This window comes from Lacerta agilis, chromosome 3 (genome assembly GCF_009819535.1).
Source record: "Lacerta agilis isolate rLacAgi1 chromosome 3, rLacAgi1.pri, whole genome shotgun sequence".
NCBI lineage: Eukaryota > Metazoa > Chordata > Lepidosauria > Squamata > Lacertidae > Lacerta > Lacerta agilis.
Window position 1 is genome coordinate 35,221,997 of NC_046314.1, and position 21,507 is coordinate 35,243,503.

The window sequence follows — 21,507 nt, forward strand, 5'->3', positions numbered from 1 at the left end:
ATGAGGTAGGGAGCAGAGCATTGGGCTTGAATGAAGGAGATGCACAGTACTATTATGAGCATGTTTACTTAGAAGCAATCCCACAGTACTCAGTGGGGCTTGCTCCCTAGTAAATGTGTTTTGGATTGGGGTCTCTAAATATGACTTTGCTGAGAGGCCTTGGAACAAGCTGCTGTCTCAACCAAGCCCGCAACACAGAGTTGTTGAAAGGGTACATGGCATTCGTTAGCACACATTTCACTGAATTGCATACAATGAAAAAAACTGAATGATTAAATAAAAGCTGTTGTCCTATAGCAAGCCCTAGGAGGAAGATTAAGTGATAGCGGGGGACCAATATGGAAGTTTGCAATATTTGCCAAGAATATGTTGAAAATGCTGCATATTTTGAGAAATGAGTCAGGGCCCAGTCCACCGAAACTGCCAGAGCCCTGGTTGCTTTGCATGACGCTGACTGGCAATATGTGCAAAATGAAGTACTGGATTGGGATAGATGGGTGACTCACATGACCACCAAGTTCCTGACATTTGGGCTTTGTTGTTATCCCAAGCCCATGGCAGCTTCCTATGTATGGTGCACGGGTGATGTGATTCATTCTGCATGAACGTAAGCTGGCCATTAGAGCACCACTGCCAACCCACAAATGTTGACCCACCATAAACCTGATTATCATAGGAACCAGAGGAGAGGAGCAGAAGTTCAGCCATGTCCACAGTGGCAAGAATTCAGTTTCTGCACCCAACACCATGCTTTCTCCAGGCAACCTTTGTGTGTGGAGGATGCACTCAGTACATTGCTCTATCAGTTTGTGCAGTTGCTACATCAGCCTTTTTAACTCTTAGAACAACTGTACTTATCAAAAAGGTGGAGAGAGTTCCCAGTTCCCTATTGCCAGTTCCAGAGACACTCTGATTAATGAAATTTATGTATATCAGCTTCTTTTACAATGCAATCCTATGCATGCCTACAAAAAAAATTAAGCTCCACTGAATTCAGTGGGACTTACTCCCTGGTAAGTGTGTATAGGATTAAAGCCTACATCCCTTGTTTTCTTTTTTGTGAAAAATAATAAACTAAGAAAAATAAACCTGTAATTATAGATGCGAGAAGTAGGAAAGCAGGTGCTGTGGCTAAAACAACACAAGGATTACAGAGCATGGTAATATAGATATATCTATGGGGGCAGGGAAGGGGGGTGTTGTGCTGGGACTGACTCTGCTGCCAGTCACAGTAGATGAGACTTTCTAAATCATGGATACCCAATGTGGTCCTTCCAGGTGTTGGACTACAACTCCCATCAGCCCCAGCCAGCATGGCCAGTGCTCAGGGATGTTGGGAGTTGGAGTCTTAACAGCAACTGGAGTGCACCCTCGTCTAGAGGAACGCATATATTTGTGGGCTGTGAGGAAAATAGACTATTTCAAAGACATATTTTGTATCTAGCAGTGTAACATGGTGCTTAAATTCCATCCACATTCAGAGGTCTTTCAATATTTTTCATTGGATTGAATAAACAAAAAACGCTATGGCTGACCAAATATTTCACATTTAATCTTGTACTAGTTAAGACTTCATTAAGAATGCATACTGGGTTTTAAAAGGCACTGATATCTGCAATATTTAAGATACAATTCCTGCCATCAGTTACCTCTATGATACCATTATTTTACTGATATTTTTTTTAAGTCATAGCACTACAGTACTGTATAAAGCACAATAGTACAGCTGTGCAAATGTGTCTGCTAAATAACGATTGTGCTTTTTTTTTTTTACTCAAAATACTTAAAAAGTAAGTGCTGACTTTTTGGGGTACTTTTCCATTTCCTTGCCACAAAAAAGCTTTAAAAAATATTATACACTAAATGTTCTGTTTTTTCCCTATTTTGTTGGATGAACAAACAGAGGTAGATGGTCCCCCTCACTAGATAGGAGAAGACCCACTAGCCCCCGGATTCAAATCCAACATGCATCTCCGGAGGATGACAGGTACTAGCCAGCTCCTCCTAAGTGAAAAGTGACTTGATGAATCTTGCCGAGAAGTTTCTAAAGGCATGTATTTTTTAAAAAAAATTACATTTTCCAGGAATCTAGGATAGGACACTCAAAAACATTTCATACCTGAATTCTGCTCAATTATTATAAAGCACCTCTGATGTCCTTGCAGTCAAATGCTGAAAAATGTGCTGCCTAGTTGACAAATTAGCCTTGCCCAGCGTTGTGGGCTGCCCATGCAGACGGGGTGGGGAAGAGGATATCCATGATTCATACAGGTGCCCCTCCTCTGTGTCATCAGGACACAGAGATCCAAACCCATGAAGCCTTCTGTTTCAAGCCAGCATACAGTATTTTTGAATCCCAGATACAGGGTTTCCAGCGAGAAGGTGAAGTACATATATGATGGAATTGTTCTGGTGATAATAAGCAGTAATAAATTTTACAGTAGCCCAGTAGATACTGGAGTTGAGATGAGTTGTTTGGGTTTTCATGCTGTGTAACAAACCATCACTTCTTTCTCTTTATCCCCTGGTAGTCTCAATAGCAGAGAATCTTCCACACGGTGTTTCTCATCTCTCAACAGCAAGTGGGCAGGCATATTTTGAATTGTAAATTGGTGCTTTATGACCCTCTTGAGCTGCAGTCCTTAACACAGCTTACTAGGGAGTAAGCCCCACTGAACAACAGTGGAACTTGCCAACTGAGCAAACTTCCACAGGACTGCACTGCCATGTATTGAATTCAGCAGGCAGTGAGAGGGGTTCAGAGTGCCTCGAGGCCACAATCCAATACGGTTAGGCAACCTTCGTCTCATTTAATTCAGTGATCTTATGTCTGCCTAACAGCCCGTTAAACTGTGGCCTATGGGCAGCTTTCGAAAAGGCACAGGCGGTTCAGTTCACGACAGTATAACTTACTTTGTGCAATTGGTGTATTTAATCTCCTCGTGACTAAAAAATCCCAAGGGCAGGCTTTCTCGACAAGATAGCAATCATCAAACAATTCCAGTGCTTGGAGATTTCTCTTTATATGCTGATTGGCCAAATGTGATATATATTTGGTGGTGGTGGTTGTTTTTTTGTTATGGTTTTCTTATTTGAATCTTAGTGTCATGTTGTTCTTAGATTATAAGCATTTTCTCTTTCATTGCTTGTAACAGGTCCTCTGTATATGTGCATGTATTAAGTCAGTGAACCATAATTTAAAATATCTAGGTTTTCTACACACTCCTCCTCCATGCTGTGTGCCATAGCTTGACAGCATTCCCATTCATTTTAATCAAAAAATTATTAGTATTTGTAACTGCACATGAAATAATTTTATCAAAGAAATGATAAATGTATATGTGTATACAAATGGAGGCAAAAGCTAGAGATTCGCGTTTTTAAAATTGTGATCCACTGATTTACAGTTGCTCATAGAAATGCAGCCTAAGGCTGTTTTCTTTAACAAAGACAGGGGAATAGTTAATAAAGCTGGCATCAGAATAATTTTGCTGTAAACCCAGTATAATAAATTGGTTCTTAAGCTAAAAGCATGGGATCTGCAGTAAATAACTGGAATTCTTTCTCTCTCAAAGTACTGCAGTTACTGAAAACAATAATCAATAATATCTATATATGGCACTCTTAGGTAATTTTGACCAATAGTTATTTCTACAAATCCAAACACTAACCTTGCAAACATTCACCTCAAGGGGACAAATTTGGTTCTGTTACCAGCAGGAGTAATGAAAACAGTAAAGCCAAACTTTCGTTCAATCACTGCAGATGAACTATTGTTTATTATTTCTGTCTTTATCCTTTATTAATGTTTTCTGTTACAATTGTTGCAATGTCACATTTTTTTTAAAAAAAAAAACCCACAACAACTCCTATTTCTGAAACACTGAAAAGGAGAGATCAGAAATGTTGCTTGGATGTACTACAACAGGAATGTTCTTGGTTCATAGAAATATCTTGATGCATGTCTCCATCTTCACTGCATGTGACCATCTCTCTGTTTCTATCTGTTTCTGTCCATTCTGTTCAACTTTCACTTCCATGTTTCCAAATCTTGTGAAGAACAACAGCGCTGGAGTCTTGCATTCCAAAACAAGACAGCTTAAACCTCCTAAGTGCTAATCCGGAAGAAACACAGAGGTATCCTTGCTAAGTTGTCTTGAAACTCCCTGTGCATAAAATACCAAGTAGTGTTTGATAAGCCATACCTTCGTAGCTCTGTGTCATGCCAGTCTTATTTGGCATTATTTCCCATTCCCTTGAATAATGTTAAATTGCAGGGGGGGGTGTTAGTGCATAATAATACAGTTTAACTCTGAATTAAATTATTTTTATTGTGCTATATTTTTACTTGGAGGCCATTTCTCGGCAGAGCAACAGAACTTCTGGGATTTGGACTTCTGCTGTTAAGTTCAAGGAAGCAGGAACATTACACACACACACACACACACACACACACACACGAATGAATGAGGTGTAAAGTCATTATATATGAGCTGCAGTCTTAAAAACTGTATGTGGCACAAGAAGTCATGTAAACACTGCCAAAAGAACCTATTTCTGGGAGATGGGAAAATATGTAGACGGCAATGTAAGTGACAGACATCATTAGACCTTTTGAAGAAGTCTCCATGAATGTAAAGTAATTGGGGTGTGGAACAAAGTTCAATAAACAAAAGGTTCCAGGAGTCATTTCAGACCCAAAGCGAGGGAACTAGGCTAGGTCAATGTACAACAAAATGGACCTGAGATGGAGGACAAGGAACCATCACTAGCTAGTCATGCACATTATATGATGGGAAGCTGGCTTCATATCACCCTGAGGGACAAGGCAACCTAACAAGCGTGTAGCTACTCCAAAGCTGAATCCCAGGAAATGCAAGATCTTGGACTACAGCGAGTCTGAGGCACCAACCTAAGGCATGACAGGGCTAGTTACGAAGAGTTTGGTCTTTTTAAGTCTCTTGAGACATGACTGATTAAAGTCAGTGTTTGCTCAGTAAAGATGTTACCATAGCTTAGGCCTCTATTTTGATTTTCATAGTCAGTCTGAATTAGTTAGATGATCTGATGGACATAAAATAAGCAGGTCCTGTGTGTTCGGCCCAAATCATTGTTTAAAAGTGTTTCAAGCTTCTAAACCCTGCATTTCTTCTTCTTCTCCATGTCATGCTGATGGCAGACTCAATTGCTCTGGTTTGAGAATAAACGAGAAGGGAATGTTTTGGATCAGTGACAAAGTAATGATTATGTTGTTCTGGATACCAGTGCCTAATACAGAACCCATTGAGCCTGAAAGAATGAAGTACTTAAAAAGCAAACTCTAGTTAATCCAATTATTCATACTGTATATATTTTATATATTTTTACATTAAAAAATCTAAACCACCCTTCATCCGAGGATCACAGGGCGGTTTACAATATAAAACACAAAAATATATAACATAGTAACAAACAAAATACCTTGCTCCCAGTTTAAAAGGCCAATTATTTTTTAATTAACCGAAGGCTTGGGAGAAGAGGGAATGTTTTCACCTGGGGACTAAAGATTTGTATCAGCCTCCCTCGGGAGAGCATTCCACAAATGAGGAGCCATTGCAGAAAAGTCCTGCTCTTGTGTTTCCACCCTCTGGACCTCTTGTGGAAGGAGGGACATGAGTAGAGCCTCAAATGATGATCACAGGACCTGGGTCGGTTCACATGGGGGAGGCAGTCCTTGAGGTACTGCAGTCCTGGGCCATTTAAAACCAGCATTTTGAACTGAGCTCCAGTTTATTGGGTCTCATTCAATGTCTGTATTTAGACTTGGATTCTGATGGGCAGCATGGCTGCAAATAACCAATTTCTATCAAAAACCAGTCATAGAATACTGTGATATTGGTAATGCATAACACAAGATTACAACTGGGCGGTGAGCTGATGTTTTCAAATACTTGAATTTCATTATCCACCTTCCATGCAGTTGCCTCCTTGGCATAAATCAGGCCTTGTATTGTGCAAGCCAGAATTCATTCATGTCAATTTTTCAAAACTTTCACAGAGAGATTTACCAAGAGCTCTTCAATACCTCCTCTTTCCTAAGCCATTAGGTGCTTTTAGAATTCCACAGCTTGGGTTGTCTTGATAATGCCCATGAAACTGAGACATTGTTTCTGATCCCATGCATGGGCAAGAATACCAAGAAGCCTTTTTAAATGCTGTGGTAAAACATTATTGTATTGATTAATGTTGTGGTCCTAAAACTTGGTACATTGAAAATAGCTTTTCGGGTAGATGGTTGTGTGACTATGAAAACGCAAAAAGGTATCTCAGATGAGAAAAGCACAGAGAACAGTTTGTTTAACCCAACATGAACTATTGGTCCATCTAGCTCAGCATTGTCAACACTGATTGGCAGAGGTGCTCCAGGATTTCAGTTAGGGTCCTACCTGGGGATGCTAGGGATTGAATCTGTGACCTTTTGCTTGCAAAGCATACACCATACCATTAAGCTACAATCTGACAGCTAGTTAATTTGTATGCTGTAGAGTACAGTATTCTGGAACACATGAATCTAGAACACCATAATGTCAACCAAGATAAAAAAACCTAAAAAAAAAAAACTTGGTTCAACCACTCATTAATTTTATATTGGTTTAGCAATTGAAATATCAATGAATTTATAGTCGAGTGCCTTTATCCTATCACATTATTTAAACAGGGAGATTTTTTATTCTTGTGCTCAGATTAATTAAAATAGAGTTGTATTATCATGGAGTATTTAATCGACTGCATTGTTTGCCATCTGTGTTACTTGAAAGTGTGATGCAAAAGCTGCCTGTCACATTTTAAACCTAGAGATAATTTCATTTCGTACCACATTTATCATTACTAAATGACATGAATTCTAAAATTTCACAGCATTCAGGAGCAAGTGGGTGTGAAAAGTGCTGCAAATAGTGAATACAATAGGTTAAATCTTGCTGTTTCTGTCCTTGGTGACGCCTTCATAGTCATAACATTTGTTGAGTGTTTTGCTGGCAGTTCTCTTATTCAAATTCCATATTTACTAGCCATTCATAAAACCCTTCCATCGCTTGAGCTTCTGTGATATATTTCCTGGATCACATGCTTTCCTTCCTTTTTTCATTTTTTTTTTTTTTGACATCTCATTTCACAGGCATCCCATGAAAGGTGGAAAGATATAGCACCCAAAACAGACTAGGAAAAGCTCTGCGTCTGAAACAGAAAGGTAGGACTGGTGGGCTACTGGAATTGTTTCACATTGCCGTGACTTCATATGCTGAGATCTGACAATAAAACTACAAGTAAATATTCTGCTGCAGATAAGTTGAAAAACCTATTGGGTTTTTATCCAGTATTTGTACTAGAGGCCCAGATCCTGAAGGACAACTGGCAAAGGACATCTCTATGGCAGCAGGTAGCTCAGTTTGCTAGAGCATGATGCTGAGAATGCCAGGGTTGCAGGTTCGATACCCGTAAGGGACAGCTGCATATTCCTGCATTGCAGGGGATTGGACTAAATTGATCCTCCAGGTACCTTTCAACCTGTGATTCTATACTGTGATTCTGTACTATCAGAGTATGGTCAGCCAATGAGGCTCTGAGCTTCTGAACCTTAGCCCCTGGAGAACCTTCACCCTTGATGCAGAAGGTGAGAAGTCAGAATAAAAACACACCCCATCACCCAGATTTTTTTTGCACCTATAACATTTTATATGCTACTTTCAGAAAGTAGCAATAAATTGATGAGAAAAATGGGTGAAGAAGACAGCAGGAAGCTTAACAAGGAACATCAAATTATAATAGTGTTGCATCCAATGTTGTTTTATGCAAGTGTAAAACACTTTTCTTAGATCCCTTGTGTGTCTTAGTGACTACCCCACCCCTACCCCAACCACCCAAAGCTTCTCCTTATGGTTGGAGAACCCTCCATAACAGTTTGGCATATGGTGAGGGCAAACAGCAAAAATTGGATGTTCCTTGACATGTGTACACATGTGCTTTCTGCTGCTGCAAAGTAGCTAGAATGCAATATAATGTGCAAAATAATTTTTGCAACAGGATTTGTATATGCTCCTTTCATACCCTGTGTGCTTAGCAGGCCAGTAAATATTTGAGCTATTGACGTAACATGAAGTACAAATGTTAATAAATGTTCCTTAAAAATAAATAAATCAGTTTCATTGTCCACTAAGTGTATTGCTGCATGGCTTCTGTTTCCTCCTCACCCTTTGTTTAAAATAACATATAAAAACTCTTCAATATATATATGGATCCATGCTCAATTCAGTTGAAAGAGCCATCCAGTTTTTGAAAAGCAAAGTCCCCATTGATCGATTTTGCAGTTACAATGCATGGGGAAGACATTCTGAGTCCATACACATGTCAGAGCTCTTGCATTACAGGCCAGAGCTTTACTTTCTGAAGTGGGAAGTTCATTCAAATAGGAATTAATTAAGAGTATATCGTTCTGGGTATGGATTTGTTCAAAGACTTGATTGACTAGTGCGTTAAGAGGAGATCTACTGTAGTTGTTTCTGTTGTTATTCTTTTAAAAAGCTAAACATTGCTGTCAATGCCTCTGAAGTCCAGCTATAATTCAAATGGCCGAGCACATGCAACAGGGCCAGAAAGGACTTTGTGGGAAGGGAGGGAAGCTTGGAAAGGTGTGAAACTTGTGAAAGAGAGAGAAGCCGGAAGAAACTTGGGCTGAGCGGCTTAACTTTTCTTCACAACGAACTGAGTTTCTGCCTCCTCCCTCCCCAAGGGGATTGTTTCTACTCTCCTCGTCTGATCTGAGATGCTGGGGCTTGGCTTGCTTTCACCGAGACATGCTGCTAACTGAGGCATCTTCTGGTGCCTACTTTTTGCAGAGACACTGGTGAGAGGTGGAGCACTGGGGAGCGGTGGAGGAGGGGGGAGCCATTATTAGGTAGGTGGGGGAGAGGAGGAGGACTTGGTGGCATGGGAAAAGTGTCTGGTGAACCATCCCTTCCTCCTGATTTTGGCGCCAATAAATTAGAGCCCCTCCCTGGTAACCAGCTCACAAAGCACCTGAGCAAGCAGCCCAAGTAGTGGCGGGGGCGGGGGATGCGCGGGGCTGTGCTGGGTGCCCTGCATGCTCTGGCAGCTGCACACCTTGCATATGGGGCTCAGTAATTATGATTGTGAATAATGCATGGGGACAAGTGCGGATTGGTCCGGCTCCAGCAGACTCGGGCTGCATATGTAAATGAGGGAGGGCATTTGGTGATTAGCTGCTTCAGTCCCAAACCCGGACATTTTGCCAAATTTTAAAAATCCTCCCCAACAGAAATTTTAACCCTGAAAAAGAGGACATCTCTGGGGAAATCTGGACATATGGCAACCCTAACTTAGAGATACTCCAAAAACACTCTCTTGGAAGTACCGTACTTTTTCAGAATGAATGTCTTTAGCCCAGAGGCAGGGAACAGGTCCCAGCTGGGAAACGACATATGTCGTTGCTTGTGCAGGTGGAAATCAAAGAGTGGAGGCAAAGGGGCAGGGCTTTTCTTGAACCAGCGATCATCCAGCGCTCACAAAGTATTGCACCTTTCCCAAGCGGCTTTAGGGAGAATTGTGTTCTGCTCACTTGCTGTGTAAGGGAAGATGCAAGATGGCTGTCCTGTTAGCCTCTTGCCTGTCAAGCTTATTCTCTATGCCCTTTTCTATCTCTTGCTCCTTTCCTTTCCCCTTTTGTTCTTGCCTCCTTTCTCTCCTCATGTCAGCAATGAGAAGCGAATATAGCAGGCAGAAGATCTGAGTGAGGTCTAAATTATTATCGGATTGCACTCTCACTCCATTTGCAGTAATAATCCAATTTAAGTTGCTAGATTAAGGAGCTTTAAACATGTCAGGTTTAGTTTAATATGCTGTAAACTGCTTTGAGATTTTTCTTAAAAATACAAAGTGGTATAGAAAACAAACAAACAAACAAATAGGTTTTTGTATTACAGTATTTGCATTCATTGATGATGCCCTTCACAGTACAGTTTCTGACTACAGTGGTACCTCTGGTTACGAACTTAATTACCACTTTGGCCTCCTGCTGCCGCCATGCCTCTGGCACGCAATTTCTGTTCTCATCCTGAGCTAAAGTTCTTAACCCAAGGTACTACTTCCAGGTTATCGGAGTCTGTAACCCTAAGTGTTTGTAACCCGAGGTACCACTGTATAGGCTTGAGGCCAATTAAGCTGGGACTAATCTGAGCCAACTCAGGTTTGCCTGTGGAGGTTAAAGAGGGATTGTTTTGAAGCATTCACATGATCATATGTGATAAGGTTTGGTGGGAGGGGTTCCTCCACCCCACATGCATCAAAGTGCTCCAGTTACATCTGGTAGGGTCAGTAAGGTTTGCCACTGTGAGAACAGGACGCTGGACTTGATGGCCCATTGGCCTGACCCAACAAGCTCTTTTTATATTCTTGATATCAGCTGATCTTCTCACCCTGGACTCCTCCAAGTGACCTATCAGTTAGTCTTGTTTATTTATTTATACATTATACACATTTACAACACAATTTACGACGCAGAGTTATGCACAGAAAACCCTATTGATTTCCAAGATCTCGGTTGCATTCTGCTATGTTTATTTTTAAAGTGTATTTGCAAGACGGTGTTATAAGAACACTTTGCTTGCTTGCTTATTTATTTATTTATTGGCCTTATTAGAACCTTTTAAGATTTCCGGTAATAAAATCTGCAAATGGCAACAACAGGAGTGTTGTATCTTGTCAGTATAAATATGTTGTTTCACTTCCTGTTACATACATGCCAGTTATAAAATTCCCAAACCTTTAAGGCTTCAATCTGAAAAGTTCAGCAGGGTTGTCAACAAATGTCCTTGCTTCCTGTCAGAGAGTGTTTGACACTTCAGGCTTTTCAAGTCACTGTAGGTCACGAGCCTTCATCTCGGATAAGGAATTGCAAGTTTTACAAATACCCACAGTATAAACTGGCCATATGGGGAGTTTTTTATGAGAACCATCTCTGTATGTGTGAATGTACTGTGCTTCATGAAAAGTGCTGTCAGGGCAGATATAAATACTACAAACTCTGACTCTTACCCACATGAACAGTAATCATGGAACCCCCCCCCCCAATCAACCGATTGCCAAGCAATTGGCAATTTAGCCTAGCCATCACTTAAAGGTAAAGGTAAAGGGACCCCTGACCATTAGGTCCACTCGCGGACGACTCTGGGGTTGCGGCGTTTATCTCGCTTTATTGGCCAAGGGAGCCGGCGTACAGCTTCCGGGTCATGTGGCCAGCATGACTAAGCAGCTTCTGGCAAACCAGAGCAGTGCACAGAAACGCCGTTTACCTTCCTGCCGGAGCAGTACCTATTTATCTACTGTACTTGCACTTTGACATGCTTTCGAACTGCTAGATTGGCAGGAAACCATCACTTAGCATTGGCTATAATTTTGCCAAGAATATGTGAGCCACCTACTGGAAGTAAAGCATTAGTGCAGGGAACATAATGAAATCTATGATGTTTGTTACTCGTTTTATATATTTTACCGCTGGCCTTACAAAGCACCCCATTGGGATTAGACAGCAGACTTGAACCTCCCTGCGTAGGTCTCCCTGCTTCCATGTAGGCTGCTTTCATGTACTCTTTTGTAGGCTTATTGCCACAATCGTGCATCTGCTGTAATAAAGCTATTTCACAGAGCTGGTTAACAAGTAACCTAGTAAAATAATAAGGTATAGTGCTATAAATTTCATTAGGAGAGTTTATCCCATCACTGTTATGTTGTAATGGGGGGGGGGGGGAAGAGTCATCTCCCAAATGTTACTCAGTGTTAGAATTCTTTGAGCAATGGATGCTTTGTCTTTCACACAGAGTATGGCTATGGGTGAAGATAGACAGCTACTTCCCACATAGTTGACACTTAATAACTATGCAATAGCTTGCTTCTAATTACATGAAGACTGAACATAATAAAGAAAGAAAAAAGAGGGGGGGGAGAGATACCCAACCAGATTCACCTGTATGCTCTAACCATGCCATGAAATGTTACCTATGTTTTGCTTCTCCACAGTTGTAGAAGCATGGTAACTCTTTGGTCCATGGTGTTGCTGGCTCTACAAATGAGTAAGAGCAGTGCTTTTTTCAGGGGTTACTCAGGGGTATGCAGTACTGGCACATTTTTTGTTGTTAAAAAGTGTGACACTTACTGTAACAACTTAATGGTGAGTACTGGCACCTATTTTTCTAGAAAAAAGCACTAAGTGTAAGTGCATGGGGAGCTTTTAAGTGGCAACCTTCTTCTTCTTCTTCTTCTTCTTCTTCTTTCTTCTTCTTCTCTTCTGCGATCACTCGTAGCCGAGTAAGATTGTCTTCTATAAACACAGTTTTAACAATGAGTCCGTAAGTGACTGTGGAGGCCAGTTCTGGAACCACATGTCCTTCCACAGTGGGGACATTGGTTTCCAGGCAGGAGTTGATCACGGTGTGCACATTTCTCCCTCTTAGCACATTTCTCCCTTGCGTCCTGAGTTTGGGTGTCTTCAAAGCCCATGACACCTTTGGTGAAGGCTGTTCTCCAGCATACAGCAAGCGGCTGCCTGTTTCCACTCTATATTTTTGCAGTAGATAGCCACATTCTGGATTGGGGTGTCAGGTGGAATAGCATGGTGATATTTTGCAGGAGCTGTTTCCTCATCACGGCACCACTGTGGTGGGAGGAGCTGCAGTTCAGGAACTTCTGTATTTTTCAGTGGTTAAAGCAACAGAAGACCTCATTCAGAGAAAATAAGTCATGGCAACCCCCAATAGAGACCAGCATCCATTAGAGACCAATATTGTAAAATAGATAGGTGTGTCAATATTGCAGATTATACACTTTTTGAGATGTGAAATAGATTTTTTTTTATTTAAACTGGGAAGAAGTTTGGTCTTAGAACTGCAAGTAACTATCTCGTCATTTTTTCAGATTTGTAATTCCAGACTCTGTATTACTGTGTAGTGAGGGATAAGCTTGCTGTTTGATCATTTACTAACCAGATTTATGAAGATAACAAATAATGAATGTTACTGAAAATCATGGATTTGCAGCTATAGACACTGGTGGTGATTTGGTGTGTGTCTCTGTGTGTGTTTACCTTATATGCAGCTAATGACTGAATCCAATTTTTTTGGCCCTAATGTTTTAGGGTTCTACTGCCATGTTCTAGAAGGGGACTGCCACCCCCAAGAATCAGTGATCAGCCAGTCATTACTAGGGGAAAGCATCACACTCGCTCAAGGTCGAGTGAGCATTCTAGTATCAGACCATTATGTTCTGTACATCACCTAGTTCCTGGAGGGTCTGCACCACCTTCTCCACTTCTGACAAGGTTGCTATTAAATGTACAGCACAGCATTTTGTTTCCTGCCTCCCAGATGTAAATGTGGTGGTGTACTTTCTGGAGTACATGCAGTGCATCCACTCATTCTGGCACTCCAGTGCAATCTGTTTCCCCCGCCATGATATCTACACTTTTCTCATATTCTCCGCTCAAGTCCTATCTCCACTATCTGGATTGTTTACAGTCATACCAACAAGCTTTATCACAATGGTGAAAATCAGCCTCTGTTTTGTCTTCCCATTGTTTTGTTTTGTTGTGTTATGCATTCATACGAAAGCTTTCAGAATATTTTATTTTTCAAAAATGCGCTGCATAATGCAAAAGCCTATTCATATAACAAAGGGTGTGTTCTCACATCACACGTTTTCTTCATACTAGGTATGGAGAGGGAAATTGGGCTTTGTTATTATCATATGGGTATTGTGTACACTGTACATTGTATAGAGAGGCTAAATAGACAGGAAATAAGTCCCAGCAAACCAAGAGAAGTGATTATGAACAGATTGGGTCCTGAACTTAGAACTGGTATGATGAAAGTATTGTTCAGAGAAAACAGTGAATGGAAAATTCCCCACCCCAAGCTTACGAGAAGCAAATAATAGTTATTGTTGACTTGTCCCAGCTTCAGTGATGCTTCATGAGTTTATCTTAAATCATTTCTCCTCCAGTGATATAATCTGTTATCCTTCAAACCCTTCATGGTATTTGTAAAGTTTCCTGGAAGCACTGCACCAGGAAGAACAATACCAATTTGATCAGCTAGCCACGGTGTCAAATGAGGATACAGAGAAATGAGAGGGACGATACATACAGAGCAAAAAGAAAATCCTAAACTCATATTCACAGGGATTGCATAGCTGAGATGTGTGTGAACATACTGACTCTTGATTTGCAACTGTCACTTTTCCTGTGTAATAATAGTCCTTATCCTCTACTTCTGTGAAATTGCTTTAGTACTGAGCTTTATACTGGTAATGTATCTGGAAAAAGAATGCAGGTTCAATAGAAGATTAAATTATTTTGGAAGTACTTTACGACATCTTTACTACCAGATGTACATTGTGAATTGTATTATTCAGTAGTTGTGCTTTAAAGAATGAAACCTATGGAAAGCCTGTAGATTTAATATATATAGCTAACCTATTTATATGTGTGTGTGTGTGTTGTGTGTGCGTGTACTCATGATTTTTTTTCTCAACCATTGTTATCCATAGCTTTCCAAATGGAGTAGCCTACAGTATTTGAATCCAAATTCAAAATGGGGTTGGTGATTTTACCAGTTCCAGATCGGTGACTAATTGCCTCTGTAGCTAAGTAGCTTTCTTCTAGTCCGCCACATCAAAGAGAGCTAATTGAAAAGGCCTTTTGAGTTTTACACACAATTAAGCAGGCTAAAAATGAATGTTTTCTGAATTGAACAGATACTAATAGCTTATGGATTCAATGCAAAGTAAGGTACTTCCTCTCCGTCATTCTAACAAAAGTATTTAGCCTTGGTGCTTGTAATATCTCTTTGGTTCAGATGTTTGTTACACTATCCCATTTAATCTTAATTTTGCCTGCAGAATGCACCAACCAGGAAGTCCCATGCAGTCGTCTCCAGCAGACACACCCTTCAGCAGCCGTAGGGGGAGACAGCTTCCACAAGTTCCTATCAGAAGCGGCAGTATAGAGCAAGGTATCAAATAACAAGCTTATAGTTTAAAATCTTGGGTTTGTTTTCCTCCCTCCTCCTATGCTGCAAAAACATCTTGCTTTTTCTTTTTGTAAATAGAGTCTTCAGTGCTTTATTGCTTTCTATGATTAATTAGTACATTCTTAAAAAGTGGATTGCAAACTAGGGGTGTGCAATTGATTATTGCATTGTTTCAAAAAGTCTTCTTCATGTTTTCTAGCAATGTATGTATTTTTAAAGCTGGGTTCTTGGCAAGGGGGCAGATTAAGGTGGCGGAGAATAACCCACTCTGTTTATTCGTGTTTCATTAATTTTGCTGTCTACCTAATGCTAATTGATTGCAATTTGCTGACAGAAATGTGAACAATTCAAACAATATCCCTTTCTGAGCATGTCAGAAGTTAAAAGCAAAAGTTGGGGGAAATTAATGTACTACTTAGGAAAACACAAAGGAAACCATCAGCAACACATTTAGAGCAAATCTGAGACAGATGGCTGAGAGATATTGCAGCATCTGCTATCTAGGAAGTACTAATATCTTCGTTTCTTCATCATATTTACAACAGTTTAATTACTGCATTACTGGGCTGCGGTGGGGATGGAATCACCTGCTTATATTTCTGAAGTCACAGATATCTAGGTTTACATTAGAGATCATGTGAAACTTGTTTAGAGTTTTCGTATTTTAATTACATGGTGCAGTTCAGAACTGAAAGGGCAAAACATTGAAGGTTTTCTTTCTCCATAGCAAATTGATGTCATGCATCCTTCTAGATATGAATATGTATTGAGAATGAGATGGTCCAAATGTTCATTCTTTGCCAATACATGCATCATATAGATGTGAGTTTCCTAATGAATGAGTAGAGAGTATGTCAAAGTGGTTTCCCATTCCATACATTCATTTTCACTTGGATATTTGCTCCTTTCTGCACGTTGTTTTGATGTGTAATGTATCTGCTGTTCTATATCATGTCACCATGAATTAAGGTCTCATTGGTTCAACAACTTGCTACAAAACTACATTGAAGTTCAACAGGTTGCATTATCTCAGACTGTCAATTATAGGAGGGCTGTACAAAAGAGGAGAGAGTTTTGTGGATATTTGCATATTATTTCTTTGTTAACAATAGATAAGGTATAGTGTTTGTGTGTTTTTCCCCTGCGTGTGAAGAATTTCTTATTACTGGAAAATGTACTATACTATTTCAGTTCAAAAAATGCTAATAGGAATTTGTAATCTGATCAACCGGTTTCAGTTTCAAACCACAAGAGTGGAAAACTAGAATGGTTGCAGCAATGTAGAAAACAAAACAAAAAGCAATGCCGTGGGCGTTTCCTTAAGTAGGTGCTCTTACACTTTGTATCACTTCTTACCAAGACTCAGTTGTACATGTTGGTAAAAAAAAAAAAAAAAACATGATGACTCTGCGTGAAGATTTTCTGGCTGGAACTTTTAATCTGTTGCTGTTAAAGGGACAAAGGTGCCATTTCTTTGGAAGTTCCTTCACAGCTGGCCATAACCGAGGCTGGGTCTGTGCATCTGTCTTGTGCATTTCAAATTTGCCCTCTTTGCCCACTAGGCATACAGGGTTTTGACTAGGAAAACACGGGAGCCCCCACTGAGGTTTATTTCTGCAGGAATAGAATAAATTGTTAAAGTATGAAAGTCTTGCTATTTTCATTGTTTCCTTGAATGGCCTTTTTTTAAAAAAGTGTTTCATATGTCCAACCAAATCCTGCCATTTGTTGCTCTTTTCAATCTGTCGTTAACTCAACTGGAAATGTAAAAACTGGCATAGGAGGAGTTTTGTCCAAACATTAAATCCCCCTGCAGAGCAATTCTCTAACTTGGCAAAAGTGATGAGATCCCAGAGAAGAACTGATCTCAATATACAGGAAGTCCAGATTTTATTTCCTGTGGATAAAGGATAATTTCTACACAATCTCCTAGTGGGAAATGGACATCAAACATCTATCTGGCTTCTTCTGATCATATCTGTTAGAAATAAAGATAAAGGGGTGTTTCCAATTAAGTCACACTCAGACCAGAGCCACTGAAATGAACAAGTGCCAGTTTAAGTAAAAAGATTTCAATGGGTTTACTCTCAATATGGCTTGTTGGATATAACCCATCGAGAAATATCGGAAATGACTCAAGGGGTTTCAGGAAAGCCTAAGGTGTATATTTAGCATTATGAGGGCTGATCCATGCTGAAGTCAAGGAGAAGTTTTAATTGAATTAATTAGGCCTTAACCCCATGGCAACTTCAGTTCCTAACCAAATTAGCCTAATATGCAAGGGCTCATTGAGAAATATATCTTTAGGTGATTACAGAATGATACATCAGTCTTACAGTATAATTGAAAATGAACAAACTGGTGAAATGCTTCTGTTGCATAAAGTTTTTTCCATGTTCCTAAGATACAGGATAAAAAAGACCAGCAAAGACAAAATACTAAGCTAAAAGCTGTAGCAAGTGTCAGTATTCTAGAATTGGCTCTCTTAATCGTTTTCATGGAAAAGGAATGCTGCCAGTGAAATGACAACTGTATTTTAATTTTATTTACCTGTAGTAAACAAAACAAAACAAAAAAGTATAATTGTTCCGCATAACATTTGTGCCTGCTTGCCAGTTTGTAGCATATGTCTAACAGTTTTTTCAGTAATGAGTGTATTAGTGCAAGCGAGTGGCCGAAAGAGAGGATGTGAAAGGACACGTCTGAAAGAGGGAGGTGGGGGAAAGATGGCGGATAAAGTGTGCTTTTAAATGTCAGAATATAGATAGAGTTCAGAGTTCTAAAACAAAACACCAGATATTTTGTGTGTGTGTGTCTGTGTCTGTATACTTGGCCTGAACCCACTGATGCAATGGGACTAGATTACTACCATCTGTAATACTAGGAGTGCCTTTAGTCCTTAACACATTTATATGGATTTAAATTGCATTGCTTTTGCTAGAATTAGCCAGGCAGTATATTTTAAGGTTGAAAATCAAACAGGTGCTTTACTACTGTCTTTCAAACACCTACTATCCTCTACAACAATATTATGTATATAAAAAATAAAGCTGTATCATGAAGGTCTTTACCTAGCTTGCTACAATAGTTTTTAGCTAATTTTTTTAAACCTCTTGAGTTTTCAGCACAGCCATGCCACCTTTACACCAACATGCTATAACGGTTCAAAAACAGAGTAAAAAATGGCTCCTTGTTCTTAGTATGAAGCTTTATATTTAATGCATATAGCTGTGTTTGTTGCAATACTATTACTACTACTACTACTACTACTACTACTAATAATAATAATAATAATGTGCAAGTGATACTTAGGGAAGAATATTTGCCAGCAATTGAACTATGTTTGAACTAGCATTGCAGTTCACTGAGGTCACTTGACCGTTTCCTGTGCGCCTAGTTCCCTACATATACAAGTGCAAGGTCATGATGGTATGAACACCATGCTTACGAGAATATTTCAGTTTTCAGACTTTCCTTTGTTCCAGACTTCAGATGAATAGAGATTTCTAGAAGATATGCTCAATGGATTTGCTTTCACAAACACCAGTGGTTATAGATTGCTAGGTGAACGGAAAGTGCTGTTTTGGTCATTTACACCTAAAAAAATATTCGAACCTGGTTCAGTGACAATAAATCACAACTCCATCTGGAAGTAAGGTGATGTTCAATTCTGCAATATTTTGCACTATTTCATGAGCCATTTGATCTGAGCATTCTGCAGTTTAGTTTCAGATAGTAAACCTCAGTTTATTGAAAGGACTTCCTATTCATTTCCTTAATTCCTATTACATTGTTCAAAACACCGCTTGAATTATTTTAAGGTTGCCAGTGTTTATTGTTGGATTATATGGGACATCCAGGAAAGAAGAGGGGAGGGGGGGTGGTACCCTACAGCCTGCATTTTTTAAAAAGTGGGTGTTTTCAAAGGAAAAGTAGATGTTCAGTAATATTTAATAAAGCAAGCTATTTTTAATGGTCACCATTTAAAAAATTATATGACAATTGCTCATTGAAAAGTCATGCAGTAGCTGTTCATTCATTCAATCTTTTGTTAACATACTCCCATAGGTGCTTCACTCTTTGTGTGTGTGATCCTCCTCTTCCGTTCTTTGCAATTCAAGCTTTGCTTTAGTTGTTGTTGGACTGAGCTGGAGAGTGCTTTCTGATACAATCGTGTATTTTTTAATACCAGTCAGATTAAGTGCAGTACGTAAGTACTCTAATCGGGAATGGATAAAAATACTTGCTCCAATGTACGTTTTAGGCTCCACCCAGCACAATTTTTTTTAATAGTGTGAATCTTTTTAAATGAAAGATGTGAAAAACGTAACAGTTGAAGAGATGTCTCCTCACATTAGTAACCCTTTTCCTACTGCTTGTTTTCTTCAGTGCTCATTGTGTACAACAGAGATGTAGCTTTTTATTTTTTTAATATTAAAGTTTATATTAAAAAAAGAACAGGCCACAACCCAACATGTTGTTAAGTGGGCTTAAGGCAATTTATTCCAATGGACTTGACCATACTTAGCTTTCTATTGGCCTCAGACTTTATAATTTGTCATGGTCTTGTCATCCAAGTTCCCCACATTAATTTTATGCATGCTGCAACAGAGCCTATAGTGTTTGTCATTCTCATGTATAACACCTTTTTTTGTCTAACTTTAAATTTGCTGATTTCTTTCTTTTGTTCCCATCATTCCGTGCATTTTATTCATTGAAGAACAAGAGAATTATAGCTCATCATCAAAAGGTAAATATTCATGTCAATTTTACTAACACTCGTCATGTTATTTTTACCTTTCTTCTGCACTAATTTCATGTCAATTCATTTTTTGTAGGTTACATTCAGTTAAGAATGTAAATCTGTGGAAAAGGTTACTTCTCAAGTATCTAAACGTCATCCAGTCCATTAGAGTCGTAAAATAGTTTTACTAACCTCAAATCTATTTTAATGAAATATTATCTCAACCTCTGACCAGGTACCAACTTGGTTGTCATCGTCTGGGAATGTTTACTTCTATCTCACAGATAATGAGAATATGCCCAGCAGTTCTGGACCCAGTATAAAGGACTGGAGAATCCACACAACAAAACCCTTACCTTTTGTAGATCTTCTGAAAGCTCTGTTTAGTCATGGGGATCAATATGGGCCTATTCTCATTATCTTGAGCCTAGTTTTGACAATTGTTCCATGTTTCATATACCATGGCTTATGAAGCTGGAAATGAACCCTGGATTTTAGCATTCTTTCCCTCATCTCTACTTCAGTGTGATCCTGACTTATTTTCCTAGTCTGAGTTCCCTGGTTTGGACATAATGGGGGACTCTGACTTAATGAAGCTAGAAATGAGGTGCCATAGCAGTAGTAAGAAAAGTCCAAAGGAAGTCTCTGTAAGGGAACATCACAGTAGCAGTTAGCGAGAACATAACCCATTAGCAAATACCATTGCAACACAAGTAACTGCAAGAGTCAGGAAGTGTAACATAAATCCAGTTGGAAGGAGAACTGGGGATATCTACATCTGATGCTGGCCAAGCTGTTTATGAATCCCAGTAGTGTGAAGAAGGGGGCAGTCTAGGTACCTGGACCTTTATAATGGGCAAAGCGTTTCTGCCATTAGTTGATCAACATACTACACTACTGTCTCTTATGCTGACCTACCACTGGAGTGCTTCAGTGGAAGAAAACCGGAATGCATTCTTAGGAATGCTCGGAAGTGTCCTGGTGCAATGTTGGTCAACAGCTTTATGATACCAGGACTGTCCAAAGAAGAGAAGCAGGAGCCAACACATTTAAAAGGTTGGGGGGAGGGTGCGGTTACTTGAGCAATAGTGGCACCTTATTTGAACCCTCTAGCAGTAGGCCATGTGGAGTACAGGCAGACAGCAAGTGACCTCAGCAGGGCCCCAATTGTTCTCCTCTCTATCAGGAGCTGGGACCAAACATAGTGAGTGCATAAGTAAGCACTGCTGTGCCATTGGTTCCCATGAAGCTGCCTGGAAACTGTGCCTGGAACCTTTCAAAAGTGCCGAAGTGCCTGCCTGTAAGTTTTCCTAAAGTTATAAATTGTAAGGCTGCAAATGCCTCTCCTTTGTTCAGGCAGGCGTGGTGGGGGTTGGCCACTGAGATCTAAATGGGTAAAGATAAACAGACAGCAGCTGATCACCACAGCTTTACTTTTGTAAGCAGGGGGCCTGCTCAAGAATGCTCTACACATTTTGTGTGGGTTTCATCTTAGTTTTCGCTAATGTAATAACCAAAAACTACTTCCATGCAATTGCCCTTGTTCTGTAATTGTCTGTGGCAATTAAGACATGTTGCTGTCGATCAACGCAATCTTAATTACTGTAGAACGAAGAGTAACTTGTTCCTTTAATATTTCCTTGTATACTTGATTCTAAATCTTTTCTCAACTTCACTGCTTTTTTAAAA

The 21,507-nt window shown here is 39.7% G+C and overlaps 1 protein-coding gene across 1 annotated transcript in view; it reads left to right on the forward strand.

The window, feature by feature from the left end:
- Positions 1–21,507, forward strand: part of RIMS1 (regulating synaptic membrane exocytosis 1) — a 239,085-nt gene that overhangs the window by 160,490 nt on the left and 57,088 nt on the right. Inside the window, 2 exon segments of the mRNA XM_033143233.1 lie at positions 13,184–13,366; positions 14,944–15,056. Of these exon segments, the coding sequence (XP_032999124.1) occupies positions 13,184–13,366; positions 14,944–15,056 (296 nt within the window).